Source organism: Balaenoptera physalus, assembly GCF_965194825.1.
Source record: "Balaenoptera physalus genome assembly, chromosome: 16".
Classification (NCBI taxonomy): Eukaryota; Metazoa; Chordata; class Mammalia; order Artiodactyla; family Balaenopteridae; genus Balaenoptera; species Balaenoptera physalus.
The window spans coordinates 45,682,116-45,709,059 of record NC_138898.1 but is presented as its reverse complement, the minus strand read 5'-3'; the positions used below and the strand labels follow the sequence as shown (position 1 = coordinate 45,709,059).

Sequence of the window (26,944 nt, the reverse complement as noted above, 5' to 3'; positions counted from 1 at the left end):
CCACATTTAAAAAAAAAAAAACAGAGAAGGCTGAAAAGAAAGAAAATAGAAACAAATACAACAATATACAAAGATGGTAAATATTAATCTGATTATATTAATAATCATTTATATGTCAGTGGTCTGAACACACCAGCTAAAACACAGAGATTGACAGACTGATTTTTAAAAAAAGGAGACCCCACTATATGTTGTCTACTTATAAACTGTATACTGTCTACATTTAAAGAAACCTGTATATAAAGTCCAGATAGATTGAAAGTAATATTAAAAGTAAAGATATGGAAAAAGATATACTATGCTAACACAAATCAAGATAAAGCTGGAGTATCTTATGTTAATGTCATACAAAGCCGACCTTAGAACAAGGCATATTATCGGGGATAAAGAGGTGTGTTGCATAATGATAAAGGGGTTAATTCTCCAAGAACAAATAACAGTCGTAAACGTAAAGTGAATGCACTAACCACAGAGTCGAGATATGAGGCAAGACTACAGTATTGAGGGAAGAAATAGATAACAGTTACAGTTGGAGACTTCAGCCACCTCTGTCAGTACTTGATAGATCAAGCAGACAGAAAATCAGTAAAGATATAGATGACCTGAACAGTCCTGTTAATCAGCCAACACTGCAGAATACACATTCTTCTGAAGAGCACAGGGGGCATTCACCAGGATAGGCTGTATTCTGGGCCAAAAAAACAATCCTTAAAAATTTTAAAGAAAAAATACAAAGTACATTCTAGACCACACAAGAATTAAAATAGAAGTCAGTAACAGAAAGATAGCTGGGGATTTCCCAAATATTTGGCACTTTGAAAATGTACTTCTCAATAACCCATGGGTCAAAAATGTCTCACAGGAAATTTAAAAATATTCTGAACTAAATGAAAATGAAAATAAACATCAAAATTTGTGGGATGTAGCTAAAGTGGTGCTTAGAGGGAAAACTGTAGCATCAAATGCATATATTAGAAAAAGAGCCTAATATATGCATTTGATGGAACCTAAGCAGCCACCTTAAGAAACTAGAGAAACAAGAATAAATTAAAGCAAAAAGAATGAAGGGAATAGTTAAAATTAGAGAAGAAATCAGCTAACACTGAAAATAGGAAAACAGTAGAGAAAATCAACAAAATCAAAAGCCAGCTATTTGAAAAGATTTGAAAAGACAAAAAAACCAATAAAACTTGAAAAATCAATAAAATTAATAAACCTCTAGCCAGACTAACCAATAGAGAGAGAATGAGATTACCTATACCAGGAAAGAAAGGGTCATCTCTACTGATGCCCTGGATGTTAAGAGAAGAATAAGAGAATTCAACAGTGTGAAGAGCTCTGTGCCCGTAAACTCAATAACCCAGATGAAATGGACCAATTCCTTGAAAGCAAGGAGGCTTGGCTCCCCCGGAATTGCCATCTCTCTGTGCAATCGATGGTTCTCTCCTTGGCTGCATGTTGGAATCACCTGGAGACCTTGAACAGCTCTTGTTGCCTGGGCCCCCTCGTAAGCATCTGTCTGTAATCGGGGTGGGGTCTGCGCGGGGCCAGGACACTCAGGTATCTCCACGTTCTGACATCCTTTGAGCAAAATGGTGTTCCCTGCTCTTATGAAGCCTTTCTCTTGGTGGATCTTCCAACAGCTAAAAGCATGACATCTCCCCAGTCCCAGTGCCTGGAGCTGACACTGGTTTTCATCTCCAGGCTTAGAAATGGAAAACCTTAGATTCTCAACAGCAAGATGCTTTGCTCCCAAAGTGGAAGGAACCTTTGTGAGCCTGTGTTTGATGCCGAGGTGAAGGAATCCTAAGGAAGGGGCCCCTCAGGACTCTAGGCCCACCCCGGAAGCAGGACACCCCTGTAGACAGTATAAAGGCTCACAAAGGATAAAGTGTTCACGTCACTGGGCACGGAGATCCTCGGGACCTGAGAGCAGAGGTAGTGATAAAAAATGGAAGAATGGTGCTCTCGGCTGTGGCGTATCTTTAGATCTTTTATTCATATCGTGGGTGTACAATGTGGACGTTAAGCCATTTTTGATGGTTTGTACTTACACCCGCGAGTGAGAGGGGAGTGGTCCCCGCTGGGAACCAGGGAACTGAGTGAGAACAGCTGAAACGGGCGAGTCGTGGGTACAGCTTGCCCGTTCCAGCTCCCAGGCCGTCCTTAGCTGCTCAGCCCCCATCCTATGTAAAAATCCCTTGGAAGGAAAGAGGAGAGGAATTAGCCCCGGCTTCCAGGGCACGTGGGAAGCTTTCCGGGGCAGCCAGGGCTCTTCTGAAGTGAACACGGGCCATGAACCCGGAGTCTGGGTGGAGTGGAGCGTCTTCCACTAGGAGCCCCGTGTTGCTCTTCCTCCTGGCCTGTGTGTTGGTGCGGGGCCATCAGTGGGGGTCACCCCCTCAAGGCCCATCGATTTATAGCAGAGGGAACAGAAGCCATCCACGTAAAGGTCGTAGTCAGTGCACAAAGGGCACGTGGAAGTGCATGGACCTGGTAGGGTGTCCGTGCCTTGCAACTGCACGATGCTTTCCTCTGGGCTCTGGCATCCGGAGCCTGGGGTTTCAGAGGTTTTAGGTGTTCTACCTCCAAGCAAAGGAGGACAATGGTGTGCGCGCAGAGAGACCAGGAGAATCCGTCGGAAAGGGGATGACCCGCCGTGGCCAAGTTTGCTGTGCCCACAGGGAGACACCCAGCCCCTCACCCGCCCTTGTTCTGCCTGACGCACCCCTGTGCGGCCCTGGCCCTCATCTGAAGCTGATCCCCAGCCCAGCGCTCCAGGGGCAGCTGCCCGAACGCCCCACGTCTCCACCTCCCATTTTATTCACCTGTTGGTGGGGACCCCTCTATAAAAACAGTGACATGGAGACCCTATAAAGAATGGCAACAAATCAATAATGAAACAGAGACCTTTGTCGTTCGTGCACAAAGGAAGGTGCACGAAGGACCAGGGAGCCCAGGAGACGGGCTTTTGATCATTCATCTTCAGGGGAGCACAAAGGAAAATCAATGGCACACACAGCACCAAGTTCACGTTGGAATCACTGAGTCCACGGGCTGGGACCCACCCCCGCTGTTGGGAGTGGAAAATGCTGTGATACTTTCTTATAAGTGTAAACATCCATCTCCCTATTTTGCACCTAGACATCTGCCCAAGAGAAATGCACCCACATGGCCACAGAGGTTGTTCACGGCAGCATCCTTGGTCACAGCCCCAAACTGGAACAACCCAGGAAAGCCGGAAGCAGCCAGGGTTGATCTCAGGGCTCCTGTGGATGGAAGATGGTTTACCAGGCGGGTCAGCTTGGTTGGGGCAGCCTGAGCCCCTCGGTTTCAAGGTCGGCAGAACCCTCTCTGTAGCTGCAGCGGTGCCCACGCCCCTGAGATGTCGGTTCCTGGAAGCCCCTGTGCTGACCCTTCAGAACCAGTTCCCTTCATACTCTTTGGGCCACCCATGCTGCGAGCACCACCTCTCTCCCATTGCTTCTAGAAGCCCTGAGTTGTGGAATCTCCTGGCCGGAAAGGTAAGTGGTTCTGAAGCAACCAGTTGCAGTGATATTAACACCAGACAAACAGAATTCAAGGGAAAAGCCATAAAGAGCGACAAAGAATAACTACAAAGATAAGAGGACAGCAAGAAAGCCGTGATTAAGGTACAGAAGAGTAACTAGCGTGGCTGCTGATATGAAGGGAGAAGGGTTTACCGGGGGATGTCGCGGACCCTCGCCCTGTGTCATCCACAGGGTGATGCTGAGAATTAAATATGCCCCTAAAGGCCAGCCCAGGGAGCCTCTGTCTGTGAAGTCAAGGAAGGCTGGAAATCCAGGAAGAGATGTGGGGTAGGTGGCTTTAAATCAACATTTGGGGAAATCGGAGAACAGACTCAGAATTTCCGGGCAGTGGGCCCAGGTCAGGTTGCAACCATGACCTGGCATCGGCCCACAGCTCAGCCATGAGGGGGAGAAGTTAAGCCGCAGTGGGTCTGGAGCTGAAATCTCCCCGGGGGTGCGGGCCGTGAGGGCAGAGATCCAGCAGGGGGTCACCGGGCCTCGCAGCTACCAGCACCTGCAGACATGGCCTCCTGGTCTCATCCGGAAAGCAGCACCATCGTTCACCGGCCCCCAGGACTGTCAACCTCAACTTCAACATTCCTTGGTCTCAAAAGAATTTACCAAAACAGTTATTTTCAAAGACAGGCGGTGTTTTGGCCTCACAGACGAGGAGGAACACAGTGAGTTGGTTAGAATTATGCTGGACAGACCTCAGAGCACCAGTCACGGTGTAAGGTCTTCTGGGGTGTCTGGACGTTGGGGGTCCCACCTGCAAAAGAGCAAGTTGCGAAAATGGCATGAAAAGCCCTCATGCTTCTTGGTGTCTCTGGCACCTCCCCCGGTAGACAACACGCAGAACCCTGTCCAGAGAGGTCAGTGTTGCTTTCAGGGGCCCTTGGAAGAGTTGTAATGACACTAACCTGTACCCCACTGTCGCCTGTCTTGATGGTGGCGTGCGGTGTTGATGGTTTCTGAAACCCAGGACCCAACGTTCTGATAAGAGCTTAGATTTCTAGAAGTTTCACCAGCCAGGACCCTGACCACCCAACACATCCCTGTGGTCTTATCCTGTGCGCTCAGACCAGACCAGAAGAGCCCTTCATTTTCCAAATGTGCGCTGGGGTGGCGCTGCCAGCCTGGTTGGGGAGGGGTGGGCAGTGAGGAGATCACTGGAAATCAGTTCGTTTTAAACCTTTCCAGTCAAGTGGAGCCCCTGCTGCCTGGACGAAGCACCTAACTTAATGACATTATCACACAGGGACAGTGTGCAGATCACTAACAGCGTCTTCTCAGTGAGATTTTATCAGAACCGTCCCAGGGACTCGGGTCCCCTCTCTTGTGCTTTGTAAGGAGTCCAGGCAACAAGAGGGTAGTTCGGCCGCTGGTGAGGTGAGCTGGGGAGAACAGCAGGACGCTGCCCTTTCTTTTGGATATTTTGTGAGTGTTTGGGGGAAAGAGGGCAGCAAACAGCTGTGCCTTCACAAGGAAGCAGGTCTCCTGTAGCCAAGAGGACGAGAGTGTGGGAGACACGCCCGGGCTTTGGGAGACAGGGCCTCACAACTGTCTCCTCACTTCTGGAATAAATGTGTCAGAAGCCATAGCACGTTAGAAGGCCCTGGAGCATACACCGTGGCTCCTGTGAAGTTTCTTATTTTCTTCTTGGTCAATAAAGTTGCCATCGCCTTCCACATGTCAGAATAATCTTCCCCATCATTTCCGGTGGTTCTTCGTGTTCTGCTCTGGTCCTCATCCCCTCCAGAAACTCAGGAGCAAAGGATGGATCGCGGTTAATGTGAACGTGATGTGCTTGGTGGCCTGCAGCAAGCTCCTTGCCATTATAAAAATTCAGTGAATAAGCTGGCCTGGAAGTTGTCTCCCTCTGGTCGAGTCCACCTCCAGACCCAGCATACCTTTCCTCTCGGGTCTGGGCAGATGTCATCACAGCCCGACGTGCAAACGAGGGATCTTGGCTCTTCACCGTCTGTGGGTCCACCAGTGGTTGCCCCCCTACCGGGCTCTGCCACCCAACTGGCAGCCCCTACGCCACTGCCACCTGCCTTCCTCCTGACGCCACCCCTGGCATCCCCTTATTCCCAACCCTAAGTACCTCAGCCAGAGGCAGAACCTGCCCTCGCTTCCCTCCCATGACTGAGAGGTGGGAGCCAATTGCCAAGGCTTGTCAAAGGGCTTGAGAGACACACCCTCCTGACCCGCCTTGGGAAGACAGGCCCTAAAAGGGAACAGAGATCACGGCGGAGCTGCAGAACTGCCCTGCCGCCCACGGCCAAGGACTCTGCCCTCAAGGCCTTGGGAGCCTGCTGGTGGCCCTCACCTGCTGCTGCAGGTGCGAAAGTGGATTTTTTAAAGGAATGACAATCACTGACAAACGTGCAAATACGTTAAGAGCAGCGATATGGTGGAAGGTAAAAGCAGAAGTGTATGTTTTTTAAATTCTCCACTGGATGAATATCTGCAGGTGCGATTGCTGCCGAAACAAACCAACCAACAGACTAGCCGAGGGAACTGCGGGACGGGGGCAGTTGTCAAGATAAACGGTGGATTAAGTGTGAAGCCAGAACTCTCGGTCTGATGTGAAAGGCTCCCCTGGGGTGTATGACCCTTCCTTTCCCAAGTCCACTGAGCGAACACACTGGGTTATTTATGAGAGACGCTCAGGGCAGCCCAGAAATGTCGAAGGTCGAAGGCCACATTCTCAGGCTTGGCACTGAGAAGCTCTGAACCCAGCCGGAGGGCCACCTGCCCTCGTTCTAGGCCTGCTCCCTCCAGGGGCTCCAGGGCCCAAGAAGCAGAGGTAAAGCAGGCGGGGTCCCCACGCCAGGCCGACCCAGGCCACACGGGAAGGACAGCACAGCGTCCCACGTCTGAACCTGGAGCAGCACAAACGGCGTCTCTGTGCTGGCGCCATGGCTGCGAGGCTGGGGCAGGTTCAGGAGGGGCTGACAGGCAGCCAGCGAGAGCCTCATCTCCAACGGGGCCCGGACCAGGCCCCAGCCGGTGGCCTCCAGCCCCAAACTCAGCAACCGTGTGGGTTTATCAGCCATCAGGGGCTGCGGATCAGGCCTGAGAGCAAGTCTGGAGCAGAGAGATTCACCCCCAGACCCAGGCACCAGGCATCAGGCTCAGGGGGTCCCAGCACCTGCTGTGCTGAGGGGAACTTGGGTGTCACTGCCCTGGGGGGCTTCCTCCCCACGACCAACACTGACTCCCCAGGCTGCACACACTGGGAAGGGTAAACCGAGGCATCGGCCCGATGGGAAATGACACCTGTGGGATCAACAGGTTTTTCCTGTTTACCGACACTGAAATTCTGGACAGCGAATTAAACTATGAAGAAACAGGGGGAAACTCAGCATTTACATTTAAGACTTTGGTCTGTTCCGTCCAGTCCTTTTTGTGTGCATTATTCTCTGTATAGGCAAGATTAGGGTTTAAAATATGCCTTTTTGTAACCAATATCATGAGTACTTGTCATGTGATTAGTGATGTTTGTGGTGACCTGATGTCTCACCATAGGGATATAACACGGTTATTTAATTATTCATCTTTTAAAGCATTCAGATTTTCTCCCAAATTTCCAGTCTACTAGGTAACACTGAATTTTTTTTCATTCTTTACTTAGATCTTTGCTTCTTAAGAAACAAGCTTTTCTTAATTTCATTGGAGCAATATAATTCGTGATTATCTAGTGGCTCTGTCATGGGAAGACTTTTTAAAACAAGGGTGTTTTGTTTGCTGTGCGATTGGTTTTCTGTGACATGAACTGGCAGGAAAATAAAAGGACCATCACGTCACCCGTCATGTAACAATTTGAGGAAGCTTGTTGTGCGCAAGACAAAGCCCAGTCATGGGGGCTCTTCTGCAGGGAACATGGGGCGCCCACAGATTCTGTAGAGGCACCGACCCAGCACCTGACAGGTTTCCGCTGGCACAGACCAGCCACCACACATGTGCCCGGGGGTGTCACACACATGGTGAAAGCGGCCACACACATGGGGCAGACATCGGCCAGCCTGCGTCCACTGTTGGGTCCAAAGGGCCCAAACCTTCATTTTTGTTCCTAAAAATTTTTTCTCGTCCCCAAGGGGTATTTAAAGAGAAAGGTCTGATTTTTTCCTCTCCTGGGTTTTAAAATCTTTAATCTCCTCCTTATTTGTTTCCAGAAAGGAAGCAGGACTTTTGCGTAAAGAATGAAATGATGGCGTAGTTTCCGTTCGTGGGCACCTGTTAGGATCCAGGAGGCAGGTGCTCTGTCACTCGACACCGAACCTGAATTCCCCCATCTCTCATTCTCCATCAATGGAGTCATATGCAGACGTGCTTAGCAGGGAGTGCCTGCAACTTATCCTGACACGCATCCAAAAGAAAAAAGATGGGTTGATGGATGGATAGAGAGCTGGATAGATGAACCTAATAACATAAACAAAATGCTAATAGTGAACTGAAGGGATTGATATGTTCACTGCAGGTTCTTTTACCTTTTCTGTGTGTTTGAACATCTTCCTAACACATTGTTATATTAAGGGTACATTTATGGAAACCAGTATTAACAACAGTCATTCTCTGTGGTGTCAGGAAGGAGGAAGTAAGACCAGGCAAGTAAATTGTCGGCATGGAGCTCGACGTGGAGCAGTAAGTCAGGGTGTCCTGTGCTGACATTGTCACAACACCCACTAGACACTAACTCTGCTTTAGGGAGGAAAGTAAAATCGGACACTCAGAAATAGCGAGTAAGTAGTTCAAGGGCCGAGCGAGTTCCCGTCAGTGCTGGGTTTGAGCAGGTGTGGGGGCCCCTCCCCCCGCCTCCCCCTAGGCTCACAGGGACGGAGCCCGGGAACGTGCCCCTGCACCAGACAGGGCTCTCACCTGCCCCATCCACACCCTGCCTTTTAAATAAACGGCTTGTCTCAGACCAGTTTAGCTCTGCAGAAAATGGACAAAGGGGCGCAGAGCTGGCGGCTTCCCTGAGTTCAGTCACCCACCAACCCCCATCAGCATCTCACGTTGGGCTCGTCTGTCCCAGGTAAAGGCTGCACCACTGTATTCTAAGTGCTGCTGCACCATTGTATTCTAAGTGCTCTGTCCAGATCACCTTAGCGGTTGCCTGATGCCCTCTTTCTGCCCCTGGGTCCCATCCAGGATCCACGCAGCACCTGGCGGTCAGGCCTTCTCGGGATCCTCTGGGCTGTGACAACTTCTTAGGCTTCCCTTGTCTCTGATGACTTTGACAGCTGTGAGGAGACCTGGTGGGGTACAGTGTGGGATGTCCCTCTGTCGGGACTTGTCTGATGCTTTCCTCCTGCTTAGACTGGGGTTACGGGTTTGTGGAGGAGGAGCATGGAGGTGAAGGTCAGTGCTGCATCCCATCGACATGACCTGTCACTGCGGATGCTGACCCTGGTCGCCTGGCTGTGGTCGTGTTTGTCGGGGTTTCTTCACGGCAAGGTCACTCTTCCTCCCACCGTCCATTCCGTCCTCTGTCCTAGGAAGTCACTGCGCAGCCCACCCTCAAAGGGTGGGACTTGTGCTTTACTTCCCTGAGGGCGGAGGACATACATAGATTATTTGGAATTTGTCTATATGGGAGATTTGTCTATTCTCCACAGTGAACTGATTCATCCAATCATTTATTTATATCAGTATGGACCCTTGGATGTTTATTTTACACTTTGGCTTATAATCGAATACTACATTATTTATTTTGTCACTTTGGCCATAGGGAGCATTTCCTGTGTCCCCCTGTCATGCCCCCATCCTTTTGATCTTAGAGTATTTTCCCTTTTTTGTACTATAAAATGCCACCCCAGGCTCATCTTGTATATTACCTGCCTGAGTCCTAAAATCAGCCACTTCTCCATGGAGTTCTGGCCCCTTTTATTGGAAAATGGTTTTAGAAACCACTATCTGGGCACTGGGTATGCTAGCTGCTGCTGGGGTGTCATTGATTCTGGGTTTGCTCAGTAACAGAGCTAGGAAATAGGAAATACACGTGTGTGTACTCGCATGTTATTAGTTCTATATGTAGAAATACATGTGTCTACATCTTTATATATAGAAATATTTCCATATGTATAATTATTTTTGTATTATCCACCTGTGCCTGTATGAAGCTAAACGTGAGTTCATACTGATTAGTCACAGTGGAAAACCAAGGCAGGCTTCTCTCCAACAGAGCCCCGTGGCCAGCATAGGGGGGAGGCCTGAGCTGTGGGAAGAGGAGCCTTGGGCGGGGCCTCTCAGGAACTGCGAGGCCTGGGGCTCCTCCAACCTCAGCTGGAGGATGGAGTCAAGGTCACGCAGGCTTCTGCGCAGGATGGCACAGGGGCCGTTGCTCCTGTTGATGTTTTTGTTGTGTTCCCTACAAAATGACCTTGATGACAGGGGCCCTCAGACACCATCACGGGTAACTGCCCCCCCTGCAGTGACCCAGGCTAAGGCCAGGTGAGGGGGCTTGGTGCTAGCACCCAGGGGAGCCTGTGCTCCCATCGGGTTTTACCCAAGCACAGGGGGTACGTTTGTTTCGTAGCTGATCTGTCTGCCATTCAGACCTAACTCACAAGGTTTATTTTTTTTTCATGGTTTAAAATAGAAAGGTTGCTTTAAAAGGGGGAGGGGAGGTCATAAAAATGCTCCTGGAGCTAAACCACGTAAGGAAAGAAGCGTGCATGTGGGTCTGAGTGAGCCGTGGCCTGAGAGGCTTTCCCTCCTCCCCATGAAGCCTGCTAAACCACCACATGGCCCCTCCTCCAGCGCAGCCCCGCGTACCCGTCAGCACACAGCAAGCCGTAGACAGTCATAAATAAGGGAAATAAGCTTTGCAATGATGCAAAGAAATGTAATCCAGCCCGACAGATATTGGTGCAGGAGGAAAAATGAGCCATAAGATACCCAGAGTGCTATAAATTTCCAGAGAGATGGTTGTGGAGGTAGAGAGGGTGTCTGTCACACTCCTCAGAGGCGGGGGTCTGGCGCCAGCCTTTGTGTTCTGCCGAGGCCATCCCGGCTGTGCCGGGACCCAGCTCCTCGACCAGAGCGGAACCACGTGTCTGTGGAAGACGTGGATGTGGACTCCTCCGACCTTAGCGATTCCTGCACCTAAAATAAGCGACCGTAAGAAAAACAAAACAAGGGGAATTCCCTGGCCGTCCAGTAGTTAGGATTCAGCGCTTTCACTGCCAGGGCCCAGGTTCGATTTCTAGTCGGGGAGTTAAGATCCCACAAGCCACGTGGCTAAAAAAAAGAAAAGAAAAACAAAGGAGGGATATATTGCAGAGAAAGTCATGTTTTTCCTGAAACTCAAACAACAGTGGGTATTTTACAGCCAAAGGAAATGAGGACTTTGGCAAAAGCTTGTGGTAAACTCAGTCCAGGACCAGACCCTGGGAGCATCATCTCCCAGGGGCCGGGGGAGGTGTCCCCCAGCAGGGATGGAGTGCAGGACCTTGCCACATGTCACGGAGACCTGGGGCCCAGCATCAGCCCCTGATAGGTTCCATCTGCGAGGGATGCCAGTAGACCCCAGACCAGGATGCCCACTCCACACCCCGGGTCCAAAGGCCCCCCTTCATCTACAGATTTCATGGGCCTTGCCTTCTCATAGGGTCACCCCAACCTCCTTCATCTCCACCTGACACTGAGCTACCAAAATAAATTCACAGGTAAACGCACAGAGGCAGGTGTGTGTGGAGCAGTTTCCCGGGCGCAGGGAAACCCCCCGCCCCCCAGCACTGATGCCTGAACCGCCCTGCAGGGTTTCCACCTCCTCTGGGTTCATCCCGCCCACCACACCCCAGGCTTCTTCTCCCCCTGCTCCCCGTGGGACTCTCTGCCCGTTTCTCCTGGGTCTGTGCTGCCCACCATGGTGGCCCCTAACGTTTGGCTACTTATGTTTAAATTAATTAAAATTAAATGATATTAAAACTCACAGTCACACTCACCACATCCCAAGTGCTAAGTAGCCATAGGTGGCTCGTGGCCACCACGCGGGGCGGCACAGGTTAACTGCCTCCATCGTGGAAGCGCTCCCCTGCCCAGCAGACACCGGCCACCCTCCTGGCTGCTCTCTCTCCTCCTTCCTGGACTCCCGAGGACTGCGGACCCCTCCCCTCCATCATGCAGGCACCACGTCCTGCCCAAACTGGCCTCCAGGTCCTTGAGGGTGCTTGGCAGAGCCACCCCAGCAAGGAACTGTGGTTGTAAACGCTTCCTTCTCGGCTACGCCTGACGCATATCCTGCTAATCAGCTCGTAGACTCTGCGTAAGAACCGCGATTATCAGCCGAGGGCTTCCTGGACATGCGGATGTTTCTGACCAAAGTGTGTTGCCCTCGAGAGCTGGAAGGAAAGGCCGCTGGGCCTCGGTCATTAGTTCACTGAGTGGTCCTGCGCGGAGCCCGCGAACCTGCAGTTGCAATGCTCCGTGGTGAGCCTGGGATGCAGACTTGGGGACCCCCCGGGGGCCTCCCGACCTCAGGGGGCAGGGATAGTCCCATGGACATATAATAGATGAGTTAGGGGTGAAAATGGTGTGAAGGACGATCAAAAAAGCCCAGCAAATGCAGAGGCAGAGAGCAGCGTGGAGAGGAAGCCGGCTCTCGCTCACTGAATCTCACCTGCATCCGTGTTTGTAGGGAATCAGAATCTTCCTTTCCTTTTCTCTTACTTTCCTTCTCTGGTTCTGATATCAAGATTTTACTAGTTTCACGAAATGGGTTTTTTTTATTCTTTATAGATGGTTCCTATTTGTTCATTTAACTCTTGGTAGAATCATTTCTAAAATCATCTTAGGGTGTAAAAGTAGATTTTTTTTAACTGTGTTTTCTTCCAGTTGCTGACCCTCCCCAAGGACACCACCAATCTGGCTCCTTTGCCAACAGTGTAGATGACTTTGGCCTGTTTTGTACTCTATGCAGTAGACTCCTGTGTCTGGCTTCTTCTGTTCAACATCATGTTCCTGAGATTTATTTCATTACCATATTGGGTACCATTGTCATTTATCCTTTTACTGTGGTTAGATGTTGGGATGACTTCCAGGTCAGGGCTCTGATGGTCGGTATGGCTACGGACATGCTTGTAGGTGTCCTTGGTGCACAAATGCATCGTTTCTGTTGAGCATTTGCCGGGAGTAGAACACTTGTATCGTGTGTGTGTCTATATGTCCAGCTGTAAGCAGTGTTGCGTTTCCCAAGTAGTGACAGGATTTCACACTCTCAGCAGGACCAGATGAGAGTGTGGATTTCCACTGTGTCTCTCTTCCCTTTGAACCATTCTTGGGTGGCATATAGCACTGTTCTTTTACAATGTACTGGGTGGGGTATGCCTAAGCCGTTCCTGGGAATGAGGGGTGTGGTCTCTCCCCACCCCCAGGCTGCCACCATGGGATCTGCCACTTTGGGGTGAGGCATGGCGAGTGGAGACAGATGGGGGTAGAAAACTCTCACCCACTCACATCATCATGGGGGCCCCATGCCTGCAAAGCGTGTGCAGCTCTCTTCCTCATCCAGGCATTTGGCGGGTTCTCTGCAGACCCCACACACACACTCGCACACTCTGCATCCTCGATTAGAGTTTGGAATTTTCCTCGGGGGTCTGCTTGCCCCTCCATTGGGCTCCATCGGACACGGTATACGACAGCTTGGGCAGCCTGCGTCTGCCCCAGGAAGTACCCACTCCTCCTCCCCTGACTGACGGGAGGGCCGGCCCGTCCCCCCTCCCCGAAAGCGCTGACCCCGGCTCCCACCCTGACGCTGCTGCCCCGCCCACCCCCGCCTTCTGTATTGTCCAGGCGGGAATGGTCTCCTGCCCTCCATGCAGGGGGCACACGTCAAGACAGACACCCAGTGTCCCGTCGGAGCTGCTCTCAGTGGGACTGAAGGGAGAGGCGGCACCTACGCCCCTCGTGGAGAGAACCCGGACTCGCATTCTGGTCCCTCAGATCCCCTCCCTGCCTCCACACACCCGGCCCCTTGTCCCCTCGGGGCGAGTGGATGGAGGGCTTCAGAACCTCTAATTCGGTTCCGCTCTCGTTTTGGAAATTGGCAAACGTGGCTGTGCGGCCCTGTCGCCATCCTGGGCGGTTGTCTGTCGTGATGTCAAACCTCTAGCTGTTGCAAGTGAGCAAAGGAAGGAAGGAAGGAAAGGGCTGAGGGAGGAGTAAGGACCTGGGCCCCCGAGCCGAGGGCCAGACAAACCTCTCAGGTGAGCCGGGCCTCAGGTGGGAGGGAGGGGCACGCACTGGGAAGGGGGTGAGGATGGCCGCAGGTTGGGGCCAGACTGGACGCACCAAAAGCACCAGAAGAAAGGGGGCCTGGCATCTGTCAGACCAGGAGACGACCCTGCTATGAAACCAGCCCCTAAATGCTCCCAATCGCCACAGAGGGAGGAAGTGTCAGAGGATAAGGGCAGCCAAGGATGTGAATTTGACTCATTCCCCAGCAAACTGGTCATTTCTCACCCTAGAAACCTGCCCAAAATGAGCTTGAAATGTGTCTGAGGACCTTCCCGACTTCTGATGGCCGGCTCCTCTGCGTGGGTGCTTGACCTAGTGGCCGTCCCAGCCTCAGAGGCTGACAGGGGCAGCACCTGGGACGGACCTCACGCTGTATCTGGATCACGGCTCTGATGGTCAATTCTGGCCTAAGCACGTTGGTCCCAGCTGTGCGTTCTCTGTTTATATGATTTTTATTTCCTCCATTTAAATAACACTTCATTCAAAGGAGGGAGTCAGTGTTTCCATGAGTTTTAGCACCAATATTTTACTTTTGCTCTTGAATTTAAAGTTGGGTTTTCTTATTTTTTTTTAAAGATTGATTGATTGATTGCTATGTTGGGTCTTCGTTTCTGTGCGAGGGCTTTCTCCAGTTGCGGCAAGCGGGGGCCGCTCTTCATCACGGTGCGCAGGCCTCTCACTATAGTGGCCTCTCTTGTTGCGGAGCACAGGCTCCAGACGCGCAGGCTCAGTAGTTGTGGCTCACGGGCCTAGTTGCTCCGCGGCACGTGGGATCTTCCCAGACCAGGGCTCGAACCCGTGTCCCCTGCATTAGCAGGCAGATTCTCAACCACTGCGCCACCAGGGAAGCCCTAAAGTTGGGTTTTCTACATAGCTTTAAAACCAGGTGAGTGAGGGTAGTTATTTACCTGAAGAACCAGAGTGCATGTTTGAATGTGGAATATCCCAGTGGGCTATGTGTGAGCTCAGCGCGTCCTGGGTGGGTTGGAGGACGTTTCCCCAGGTCAGGGCGGTGGCAGCACCCAGTGCCCAGCGAGCGGTGTCTCGGAGGGCCAGGCACTCCCTGACTCTGACCTCCAGCTCTTCGACCTGAGTTAAGACTCTCTCCCTCGCCTGTGACTTATACTCCAAGCGGCGTCCATGAGGGTGGACGGCACACTCTCTGGGTCCCTCTGAGCCCCTGGCGCACAGAAGATGCTACTCAGAACCAGGCCAGTCACCTGCACTTTGTTTTCTGAGCAAAAGACCTCAAAAAAGAAAGGAACGAACTTCACTTGGTGATCTCTGGCCAAAAGGGCAGGGAAGGAAAACCAGCCGCAGGGACGTTCCCAGCCTGAGGGGAGTGGGACGGCCGTTTGCAGACAGGGCCCGAGGGGCTGTCCAGTGACACACACCGTGCCCCTCCCTCTGCCCAATGCGGCAGCCCTGGGGTCGGCCTCTGGGGTCACAGAGGCCACACGGACAGAAAGCTGCCCATGGGGACCCCCTCAGGATGAGCTTCAGCGGGACCCCCATCTGTCACTGCCCCAAGGCTGCACCCCCCGGGATTCTGCTCTTTCTGGAAGGAGGGGCCACCCACTGTGTCGTCCTGTGTGTGTGTCCTTCTTCACAAGAGTTTCCTTTCAGCTGTGCAAACGTCAGCCAACCCCCAGCCGCAGCCCCGCTTCTGTGCAGGGGCCCCAGGAGCTGGTCCCCAGAGACCGTGAGGCCAGGCCGCCATCTGGGAGGGGACCCTAGGTGGACCCGAGGGCTGCGGGGCCGCAAGGAAGGAGCGGGCGGGTCCCGGTAGGGGGACGCTGTGAGCTCCTGCCTCAGCCCACAATGCAGCCAGGACATCAAGAGACTGCAGCCCAGGCCCCTCCCGGCCCAGGCAGAGTCACCCACCGAGGGGCTCCCAAACCCCTAACGCCGGAACCTGGGAGAGGTTAGCGGCTTGTTCTTGATTTAAGCTGCCCGGCTGGGGATGATGTAGGTCAGCAGAGGACAGTGAGCCCACCCGTCAGGAGAGAGGACAGAGCGCCCGGATTCGGTCCCACGCCCGCGGGTCAGGCCGTCCAGGGCGGCCCTCGGGGAGCCCAGCCGACTCAGGCATTATAAGCAGCTCACCGGGGCTTCCAGCCACTGAGGGTCCCGAGTGCGTGCATGGACCCAGATGAGACGGGCAGCCCTCGGAGTCGGGAGCTCCCCGCGTGGTCCGAGTGCCCGGCCCGGCCTCCCGGTCTGTCTGTCTGTCTGTCTGTGCGTGGCTCCTGCAGCAGAGCCCCGGCCGGGCTGGGGTGGGGGGGCCCACCCTGACAGAGGCCAGGGGCCAGCAGGGAGGGCCCTGGAGAGTTTAGGGTGAACTCAGCTGAGACGTAGCTACTGTTGTCCTGGGAGCTTCCTCCTCACGTTCTCTTCACTCCGCTTCATCAAAGATCGTCCACAGAGAACCCCCAGGCTCACTTCCAAGCCCAAAAATTGGGGAGGAGGACATAAAACTGGCCCTCAAGAACCAGAAGTTAGAGGAAGAAATAAAAGGACACGAGCGGACCGGAGGCCCTTCTCCACCCGACATCTCATCAGGTCAGGGGCAGAGCTGCGGAGGACGGAAAGTCATCTCCTGGTGACCTCTGAGTCTGGGACCTCGGTGTCTGAGTAAACAGGATGCCACCTCCCATCCTGCCCACAAAAAGCAGAAATACACTCAACACGCATGGAAACGGGATCCGGTGAGAGTCCGGTTTCTGGAGATGGGTCCTGAGGGGGTCAGGACGTCCCACACGGGGAGTGAGCTCTGCCTTTGCCCTGACGAGAAGCACCCCGCCCTGCCGGGGGTCAGCCCTCCTCAGCGCCCCATGACGCTCCGGGGGCACCTGCCCTGCTGGCCTCCACCCTCATCTGCCATCACTCGGGGGGCATCAGCCGTGATGTCACAGCTGGATCACATGATGGTCCCCACAGCCCTGGGCCTCCCTTGTTGAGGGGACAAGGAGGAGGGGGCTGGCCGTGGTGGAGGTGGGCTCCACCACAAAACGCCAAATCTGACACAACACTCAAAACCTCCACGTTCCCATCTGCTTCATGACCCCGAAGCCATGACCCCGAATCTCACTAAACTAATACCTCGCTATGCAATTGGGTGACCAGAAATAGAGGCGCTGGTCTCACCTCGAGTTATTTCACTGGTGGATGAATTTTCCGGCCCCGCCATGGCAGGGAGGGGGCATCGGGCACGCAGATTCCCGTGCCGCCGGCTGGGGAGTGGAGTCTCGGTATCCGCAGCCCACTGAAGGAGCTTACGCCTCGGGCTCCTCTCCGGGTAACGAGAACTCCCGTTTCCTTCCCCACACCGCCGTACGCCGTAAGGATCAGAGGAGGTAAGTGTGAACACACTTTAGAAAACTGTTCACGTATCTTTACTGGGCAGAAGGGGGCCACTGAGCTGTGACGTCCCCGCCCTCGCGTCCTGGTGCCCAAGACCCGGGACTCCCGTGGCTGGTGCCCAGTTGACAACTGCCGGCCTGGGTATCCCTGGGGCTTCGCTTTCTTTCATTTAAGCTTTGACTGCCTTGCAGGGCAGGGGGGAGCAGTGGTGAGCGACAGCCCCCCGCCTTCCCTGCACACCTCCCCCTCAGTGAGTCCCCTCTCGGTTCGCCTTGCTCATCTTGACCCCCTTTTTCCTCTCCCTCCTCCCGCTACAGACGAACAAAGCCGTGGCCAAGGGGGACTTTCACCAGGCCAGCACCAGCTCCCGGCGGGCCCTCTTCCTGGCCGTGCTCTCCATCACCATCGGGACCGGCATCTACGTGGGCGTGGCCGTGGCCCTCATCGCCTACCTCTCCAAGAGCAACCACCTATGAGCCTCCCCGGGCGCATCGCATGAAGAGCCTGGGCCAGTTGTGTGCAGGTGCAGAGGAGCGGGGCTGGCAAGGGTGGACACACAGGTAGACACACCTGTGTGATGCTATACAGTGTAAGTCATCGCCAACGACGCCATAAAGCCCTGGGATCTTCTGCCCATGGATTCCTTTTGTTTTCACCCTTTCATATCGTTTTCACAGCACTGTGCAGAGCATGGGACAGATGGGCACTGCTAACCCTTCCAAACGGACACTCCAAAGATCCCGACCCTCGCGGCTGTCTCTGGATGGATCCTGGTGGATTAACGCTGGTGCCAGTGCCTGGAATGCCATAGCATTAGCAACAGACAAACAGGAACATGTGTTTACTTTTATGGAATATGGTGCAACAGGCATAGGGCAGGGGACACGTGCTCTTCTGTCTGTGGCCCCACCTGACTCCTCTGGCACTGCTCCCCAGTCCACGTGCCTTCCCCCGCAGGAAGGCAATGGGCTGGGCGGCAAGAGAGACAGAGCAGCTGCTGGCAGGACCCCCAGGTGTCATGGCTCTCCAGAGGGGTCCAGCCCTGAGAATGCAGAGCCAGAGTTGTTCCCAGGCCCAGAGTGTCACTCCCTCCACGCTGTCCCCAGCCTAGGAACATCAGGCCTCCTCTGGAATGTGTCCATACTCCACAGCCACCATGCGGCAATATGCAATCCTGGGGCCTCGTTGACCTGGGGCCCGGGGCAGGCCGGCCCCTCCCCAAACTCCTCCCAGAAGGACCAAGGTTTTCTCCAGGAACTCCAGGCCAAGGAGCCAAGACGCCCCCTCAGTGTAAGGACGAGCGCAGGGGGATGCTTCTACCCGCCTGCGCTGACATTCACCTTGGTGATGACAGTGACACTAGTGATCTTACAGAGGACACGAACCTTCTCTGTCAACTAAATGAATAGCTATTTTCTTGTCATTTTTTTTTAAGTGCAACTATTGCTTCATGCTGCTTCAGTTATCAGATGAATGCTGAGAAATACGTAATCACAGACATTTTAATACCATTTCATTGCTGTTTCACGAGTGTTCATTATTAACAAAAGTTATCTTTTAGCTTTTTTGCTTAAGACTTTTCTTTCTGATTAATAGCAACCCTTGGGTTTCACTAATACCTTTTCCTTGTTGTTAAAGTAGCTGCAGAGCCGCCAGGGCTCAGCTGCTGAAGCAGTAGCAGGGTGTCCTGAGATGAGAATCACAACATCCCCAGCTTCTGACGTTCCCACTTGAACACATTAGTAAATGTTATTATCCCGATACCCTCAGTAGACACAGAGGCCGTCTCTCTAGGGCAGTGGTTCCACCCACCGCACTTATAACATCCCTGCTGCCTGGGTCCCAGCCCCAGAAATCTTATGTGATTGATCAGGGGTGCAGCCTGGTGATTACAAAGTGCAGCAGAAATTAAGAACCACTGTCCTGGAATAAGGACTCAGGTTTGATCCCTTCACTTGCCTCTCTTCTCCTCGACCTTAAACACTTAATATTCTGAAAATCATTAGCACTGCTGTCCTGGGTCAAACCCGAGATCCGTCAGGCACTTGCACCTATGGATGCTCCAAAAACACGCTCTAAGCAGGACACAGGGAAGATGCCCAGACATCCCGGGATGAGTCACAGGAACCTGGTGAGAGAGGCGGATTTGGAACCAAACCAATCTGGGTTTTAGCTGTGTGATCCTGGGCAGGTGGGCGCACTTCTCTGGACCTCATCTCTAGGGCAGGGTGACTAGTTAGGCCGCCTCCTTGGACAGCCGGTGAGCGCAGCGGGGAGGCCAGGCCCGGCCTCGGGCATGCAGAGGTGGGTGGTCACGGTCACTCAGGCCCTGAGGGTACGTCCACTGGCTGGTTTGTGCCCTCCCGTCTATTCAGCCCAATCTCTTGGGTTTATTCATCGTGAGCCGTTGTGTGAAATGGTCTTTGTATGTGTCCCAAATTGTCCAGTTTTAGTTCAAGAGGTGCCCAAAGTTGCCTATCTTTGGATTTGATTCTGCCCTGTCCCCCATCTCCTCCACCACCATCAGGGGGCTCTACGCCAGCCCCTCTGGGCTCCTGCTGGACCCCCTTCCTGTCTCCCCCCAGCCTCTGTTTAAAAGTTTTAGCCCTACCCATATCCTCTCGGCTCCTCCAGGCCTCCCCAGGACCAGCACCACGACCACACGTGGTGCCTTGTGGCCATGAGTGTGCAGGGGGCGGGGTCCAGCCTGGCCAAGGACAACTGACCGGCCACGTGCAGCCCCGCAGCTCACTTGACAGGTGGACACAGAGCGGCCCAGCGCCGCCACCAGCTCGGCCTCGTCGGGGCAGTGGCTCTGTGGGTGGCCGCTGCCCACACGGCATCTTCTAAGTGTTTTGGGGCCACCGTGCGCCCCCCTAGGACCACATTGTCCCACTGTCACTGCAGCCGCCGCAGACGAGGCACCACCTAGGCAGGCCCTGCCCCAGGCCCTGGGCCCAGTTTTCCCACAAAGTCCCGAGAGCCCCAGCAGGTGGGAGTCAGAGCTGAGGGTGAGAGCAGGTAACTCGCCCGGCACCACCTAAGTGTCATCTGGAGAGCGAGGACAGGCCCCGCCCGGCACCCACCCCCCAGGCCACAAGGTGCCTGGCGGAACCGCAGGCACAGCGTCCACGCTGCGCCCGTTGCATTCTCGTCAAAACACTTTCTGCAGCGGAGACCCAGCGCCTGCAATTTCCCCAAAGTCATGCTCCCCGGAAACAGCAAAGTCATTTGCTACCCAGATGGTCAGACCCTAACCCGTCACCCCCCCTTACGGCACATGGCCTCAGTCGTGGTTTACCAAAAATGTGAGGAATCACATCTGTGCCCAGACGTTAGTGGGTCAGGACTCTGAGGGACCCGAAAGGACTTTGGTTTATGTTCGCAGCCCGTCTCTGCCAGTGGGTGGTGGGGCGAGTGGGGAGGGGGCCTGAGGCAACATCCATGGAAGTGTCGTCTTGGCAAAGGTGGGTGTCTGGTTCCTCTGCACAGCAGAGGTCCGCCCACATCCTTGCAGACGCCACAGGCTGCCGGGCTCCTGCCGCCCCGAGGCCCCTCTCTGCCCCTGCTTCCCTGGGCATCCTGCTCCACCGGGTGTCGTGCCCCACCAGGTGTCCCCGCTTGCCCAGCTATTCCAACTCTCCCCAGGGAACTACCCCGGATCCCGAGGGGAACCCTGTCGGGGAGGCCACATCCCTCAGTCACTGTGCCATCAGCGGCTGCCAGAGATGCCACAGACAGTGGGGCCACACAGCTGCCTGGGAACGGGGTCCCACTGACACCAAAAGCCAGGGCAGGGTGTCCCTCACCCCTGCCAGTCACCCTGTGCCCCTCCGGATGCTGGAGGCCACCTCTCATTCAGGGCAGCTTCTGGGTTTAAAATCATCCATGAGCTGCCTTCCCGTAGGCCAACAGCTGCTACCACTTCCGGACACGAATGCCCAGTGGTCATGGCACTGAGCTGCCTTTCCAGGGCCCCTGAGGCTTTATAGGGCCTCCCAGGGGCCCCTGTGGATTGGCTTCAGCTCCAGCCCTGAGGACAATCTTGTGTCATCCCCTCAAAGTCCACCTGCCTTTGTTGCCACGGGTGTTGACATCTGTTGACCCAATTTGCCAATAAAGAGTTAAGTGTAGATTCAGACCCTGAGCTGACACTGACCTCTCGGAAACACAACTGTCCCGTCTCTAACCAACTAGAGGCCAGGCTCACGTCTGTGCTCTGCTGTCAATGACCTTGGGAGCGTCGGGTGGAGCCGAAAGTGGTGTGAGGCTGTGGCTGTGATGTCGCCCACTTGACCTCTTGAAAGCCCCTTCCTGGTCTTCAGGATGAGCTGAGCTGCCTGGAGGGGGACAGGGGGCAGGGCCTCACCCCCTGGGAATCTCACCTGAAGATTCTGTGCCTGGTAGCAAACCAAGGGTGGACGCCAAACCCGCAGACAGCCGGGGCCTGCGGGCGGCTGGCTCCCCGCCAGACAAGCATGAATTTGTCATCTGCCTGACCCACGGGAAGGGGTCAGAGCTCCACGTGGGTGAGGATGCACAGGGCATTTAAGGAACTGCGGGAATGACAGGTGGGGCCCACTGCAGCCTTGGAACAGGCTCCAGGGTCAATGACAAGCGCACGTACAGCTGTCCCACACGGCAGGGCATGGTGACTCCTGGGAGCGGGGCTCCCTGTGGGTCTTCGTAGCAGAGAGGGTGTCTTGAGTGAGTCACAGGGCAGGGAAATCACAGGGGTCTAAAGATTTTCCCACTTCTGCTGGATGGAAAAGACACACAGCAGGATCAGAAAGAGTGGTTGGGGTGACGGGGGCAGAATGTGGGGTCCTCCAGGGAGAAGCCCCAGGTGGACACACCCCAAGGGTGAGGGGGCCCGGGCTCTCCAGGGGGGAGCCGTGCATGGCCTGAAACGGCTCAGGCTTCCCGCCTCCACCAAGCCCAGCAGCAGCGTCAGGATGGCTCTGGCCTTTGGCCGAGGCTCCTGTTTGCCGCTGCCCCAGGCCCTGCTGTGCAGGGACACCGAGATGACTGTTCCTTTAGCTGAGCACTGCCCATGTCCTTGCCACCCAGAGGTGCACTCCCCTCCAGCAACCAGTGAGCTGGGGACACACTTACCTGCCAGAGAGACAGGTTCACGCATCTGAATGCAGCCTCCACTGGGCACTTGACTGACCAGCAGAGATTGATTGAATTCACGGTGCTCTGTAGGGGCCAGTTAAGCGCCAGGGAGGGTATCCATTGCCCCTATGGCCTCTAGGGGAATGGGCTTGTGTTTTCACTGGAATCAGGTCATTTGAGGCCAGTTTGAAGACGATAGGTAGGTAGGTTGGTAGATAGATAGATAGATGGATAGATAGATAGATAGACAGACAGATAGATAGGGATGGATGATAGATAAAATACCTGCACATCTTGGGTGGGAGGCGGGGGGTGTCTCACAAAATCCCAGCACGACACTCAGCTGCTGTCCATTCCCTCAGGCCTTCGGTTGTAACACCTCAGGTCACCAAAGTCCAACTCGTGACTCAGCTGAAGAATAAATAGTGACTTGGGCTGCTGTCTGTCTACACCAGAGAATCCATATGTGGACTCAAACTATTCGTAGGTGGGACAAGTTGGGGAAGAGGGGGCATCTTCTCAGTCACCTACTGTAATGTCTTCGTTCCCTGGATGTGGTCCCAGCAAGTTTTGTAAGACACGCATATTCTGTTGGCCTTGGGGATGGAGCTCTTGCCACGGGACTGAATTGGGTGAAGGGCTGTGAATTTTTGTGTCTGGTGGACGTTCGTCCTGGGAAAGGTCATGGACAGGAAAAGGCTGAGGGGATGGACAGGACATGGCCAAGGCAGAGAGCAGGAAGAGTCCCTGGACTTCGTGAATGACCACTTTCAGGGCCCCACCTAGGAATGCCAAGATCCGGTGACTCAAGAGCTCACCAGGGGTCCTGGGTGTGGGGAGCTCAGTCCCCCCTCTGGGCAGGGGCCTCCTCTGATGGTGGAGGTGGTGGGGGCAGCAGTGTCTGCAGGGAATGAAGTCCTGCTTCCTCCCCAGGAGTCCCGAACCCCCTCCCTGCCCTTGCTGATGCCCTGGCATTGTGCCCTGTCTGGCTGGAGTCCCTGGCTGCCTCCTGACCCATGCAGGCACCCAGCAGAGTCAGGCCCATCCTCAAAGGTCCAGGGGGTGCAGCTGTCACCAAGCCTGGCTTTCAGGCTCCTGTGAGCCTAGTACTCCCCCCTCCTGCTCTGCCGGGCACGTGGGGTCTTTACCCCCACACCCACTGCCTTCACTCAGCAGCGTTCATGGACCCACTGCTATCAGCCCTGCCCTGGAGGGAACGTCAACTGTCTGAATCTCAAGATAGCAGCAAGCAGAAAACACACGTCTTAGAAGATGCCTGTCATGGTCCATTTAGATCTGGTTCAAAGGAGGAGAATCTAAACTGTAGTGATGTTTCCTTAGGTGATGAAAGATGATGGGAAGAAAGTAGAGAGGGGGTGCAGTCAGCAGAGGGGAGCTCGGGCTGGGGGGCCATGGTTCTCAAACTGTTATACACATCACTGTGTGTATGGTATGTTACATGGTTAAGAAAACTCAGAGACTGACCTTGTGCCAGGCACTCTGCTGGGCTTGAGGCACAAGGAGGTCCAGAAGACACAGTGCCTGCTCCCAAGGGTCACCATCTCCAGTCCCAGCAGGAAAGGCTGGGTCCTGCCGCCCCCTTGCAGGCATGTGATGGACCCTCGTCATTAAAGTGGGGGCAAGGCGGGTAGCAGGCCTGCCATGGAGGCGGGGTCCCGGGACTGTGATTGCCTCGTGATCACTAGTTCAGCCCTGCATCCTGGTTGTTGACATAACTGTATCTTCCTCTGAATTTTACGATTTTTTCGAGGACGGACATCTTATTTTATGAGTTTGTTTATTCCCTCAGCATCAGTCATTTGGGAAGCAGTAAGTGTTGTACATAGATTGTTGAATCTGATTAAATCTGATCCTCTCGAGAAAGGCCCTGTGATGCAGGAGGGTGGGAATTAGTTCTCTGATTCACAAACAGGGAAACTGAGGTTCAGAGGCCAAACAGAACTCCTCTCAGCAGACAGGGTGCTTCTTCTTCCTACAAAGGAAAATGCAACACAGGACAGGTTCCGAACCAAGAGTGTGGATTTTCTCTGCATCTGAGAATCCACCTGCCCACCTAAAAAGGAACAATCAAAGTGTTCTGTGACGGAGGCCCTGGCCGTCCTCCCCCACTGAGGTCGGACCTGCCAGCATCCTCCGAGAACCCAGAGCTGCAGACACCTGCTCCGCTTGGAAAAAAATGCACTTAAAATTAGAGAGAGAGGGGTGCCTTCAAGATGGCAGAGGAGTAAGACGTGGACATCACCTTCTTCCCCACAAATACATCAAAACTACATCTACATGTGAAACAACTCCTACAGAACACCTACTGAACGCTGCCAGAGGACCTCAGACTTCCCAAAAGACGGCCTCAGGCGACCTACACGCAGAGGCAGGGCCAAATCCAAAGCTGAACCCCAGGAGCTGTGTGAACAAAGAAGAGAAAGGGAAATTTCTCCCAGCAGCCTCAGGAGCAGTGGAGTGAATCTCCACAATCAACTTGATGTACCCTGCATCTGTGGAATACCTGAATAGACAACGAATCATCCCAAAATTGAGGCGGTGGACTTTGGGAGCAACTGTAGACTTGGGGTTTGCTTTTTGCATCTAATTTGTTTCTGGTTTTATGTTTATCTTAGTTTGGTATTTAGAGCTTATTATCATTGGTAGATTTGTTTATTGATTTGGTTGTTCTCTTCCTTTTTTAATTTTTTTTATATATACATATTTTTCTTTTTTCTCCTTTTGTGAGTGTGTATGTGTATGCTTCTTTGTGTGATTTTGTCTGTATAGCTTTGCTTTTGCCATTTATCCTAGAGTTCTGACTGCCCATTTTTTGTTTTGTTCTGTTTTGTATTTTTAGTATAGTTTTTTGCACTTGTTATCATTGGTGGATTTGTTTTCTGGCATGGTTGCTCTCTTCCTTCTTTCTCTCTTTCTTTTTTTTATTACTTTTTTATTTTTAATAATTTTTTTCTATTTTAATAACTTTATTTTACTTTATTTTATTTTATTTCTTTCTTTTTCTCCCTTTTCTTCTGAGCTGTGTGGCTGACCGGGTCTTGGTGCTCTCGCCAGGCCTCAGCACTCTGAGGTGACAAAGCTGAGTTCAGGACATTGGTCCACAAGAGACCTCCCAGCCCCATGTAATATCAAACAGCAAAAGCTCTCCATCTCAATGCTAAGACCCAGCTCCACTCAACGACCAGCAAGCTACAGTGCTGGACACCCTATGCCAAATAACTAGCAAGACAGGAACACAAACCCACCCATTAGCAGAGAGGCTGCCTAAAATCATAATAAGTTCACAGACACCCCAAAACACACCACTGGACGTGGTTCTGCCCACCAGAAAGACAAGATCCAGCCTCATCCACGAGAACACAGGCACAAGTTCCCTCCACCAGGAAGCCTACACAACCCACTGAACCAACTTTACCCACTGGGAGCAGACACAAAAAACAACAGGAACTACAAACCTGCAGCCTGAGAAACGGAGACCCCAAACACAGTAAGTTAAGCAAAATGAGAAGACAGAGAAATACACAGCAGATGAAGGAGCAAGGTAAAAACCCACCAGACCAAACAAATTAAGAGGAAATAGGCAGTCTACCTGAAAAAGAATTCAGAGCAATGATAGTAAAGATGATCCAAAATCTTGGAAATAGAATGGAGAAAATACAAGAAACATTTAACAAGGATGTAGAAGAACTAAAGAGCAAACAAACAATGATGAACAACACAATAAATGAAATTTAAAATTCTCTAGAAGGAATCAATAGCAGAATAACTGAGGCAGAAGAACGGATAAGTGACCTGGAAGATAAAATAATGGAAATAACTACCGCAGAGCAGAATAAAGAAAAAAGAATGAAAAGACTTGAGGACATTCTCAGAGACATCTGGGACAACATTAAACACACCAACATTCGAATTATAGGGGTCCCAGAAGAAGAAGAGAAAAAAAAAAAGGGACTGAGAAAATATTTGAAGAGATTATAGTTGAAAACTTCCCTAATATGGGTAAAGAAATAGTCAGTCAAGTCCAGGAAGCGCAGAGAGTCCCATGTAGGAAAATCCAAGGAGAAACATGCCAAGACACATATTAATCAAACTATCAAAAATTAAGTACAAAGAAAAAATATTAAAAGCAGCAAGGGAAAAGCAACAATTAACATACAAGGGAATCCCCATAAGGTTAACAACTGATCTTTCAGCAGAAACTCTGCAAGCCAGAAGGGAGTGGCAGGACATATTTAAAATGATGAAAGGGAAAAACCTACAACCAAGATTACTCTACCCAGCAAGGATCTCATTCAGATTCGACAGAGAAATTAAAACCTTCACAGGTAAGCAAAACCTAAGAGAATTCAGCACCACCAAACCAGCTCTACAACAAATGCTAAAGGAACTTCTCAAGGCAGAAAACACAAGAGAAGGAAAAGACTTACAATAACAAACCCAAAACAATTAAGAAAATGGTAATAGGAACATACATATCAATAACTACCTTAAATGTAAATGGATTAAATGCTCCAACCAAAAGACATAGACTGGCTCAATGGATACAAAAACAAGACCCATACATATGCTGTCTACAAGAGACCCACTTCAGACCTAGGGACACATACAGACTGAAAGTGAGGGGATGGAAAAAGATATTCCATGCA

General features: G+C 52.7%; 1 protein-coding gene and 1 long non-coding RNA gene across 6 annotated transcripts in view; one reads left to right on the top strand and one right to left on the bottom strand.

Annotated features, from left to right (window-relative positions):
* The window catches only part of SYNDIG1 (synapse differentiation inducing 1), a 123,252-nt gene extending 104,577 nt beyond the window's left edge, over nt 1-18,675 (top strand). For all 5 annotated transcript variants that reach the window (XM_082429771.1, XM_082429769.1, XM_082429773.1 and 2 more), the window contains one exon: nt 17,477-18,675. In XM_082429771.1, the coding sequence (XP_082285897.1) occupies nt 17,477-17,635 (159 nt within the window). In that variant the 3' untranslated portion in view covers nt 17,636-18,675. The remainder of the gene's footprint in view (nt 1-17,476) is intronic.
* LOC309645126 overlaps nt 17,873-26,944 on the bottom strand; it is a 43,340-nt gene continuing 34,268 nt past the window's right edge. Inside the window, exons 3-5 of the long non-coding RNA XR_014254754.1 lie at nt 22,809-24,270; nt 22,563-22,688; nt 17,873-17,956 (exon numbers count right to left, since the gene is read on the bottom strand). This is a non-coding gene — a long non-coding RNA (uncharacterized lncRNA). The remainder of the gene's footprint in view (nt 17,957-22,562; nt 22,689-22,808; nt 24,271-26,944) is intronic.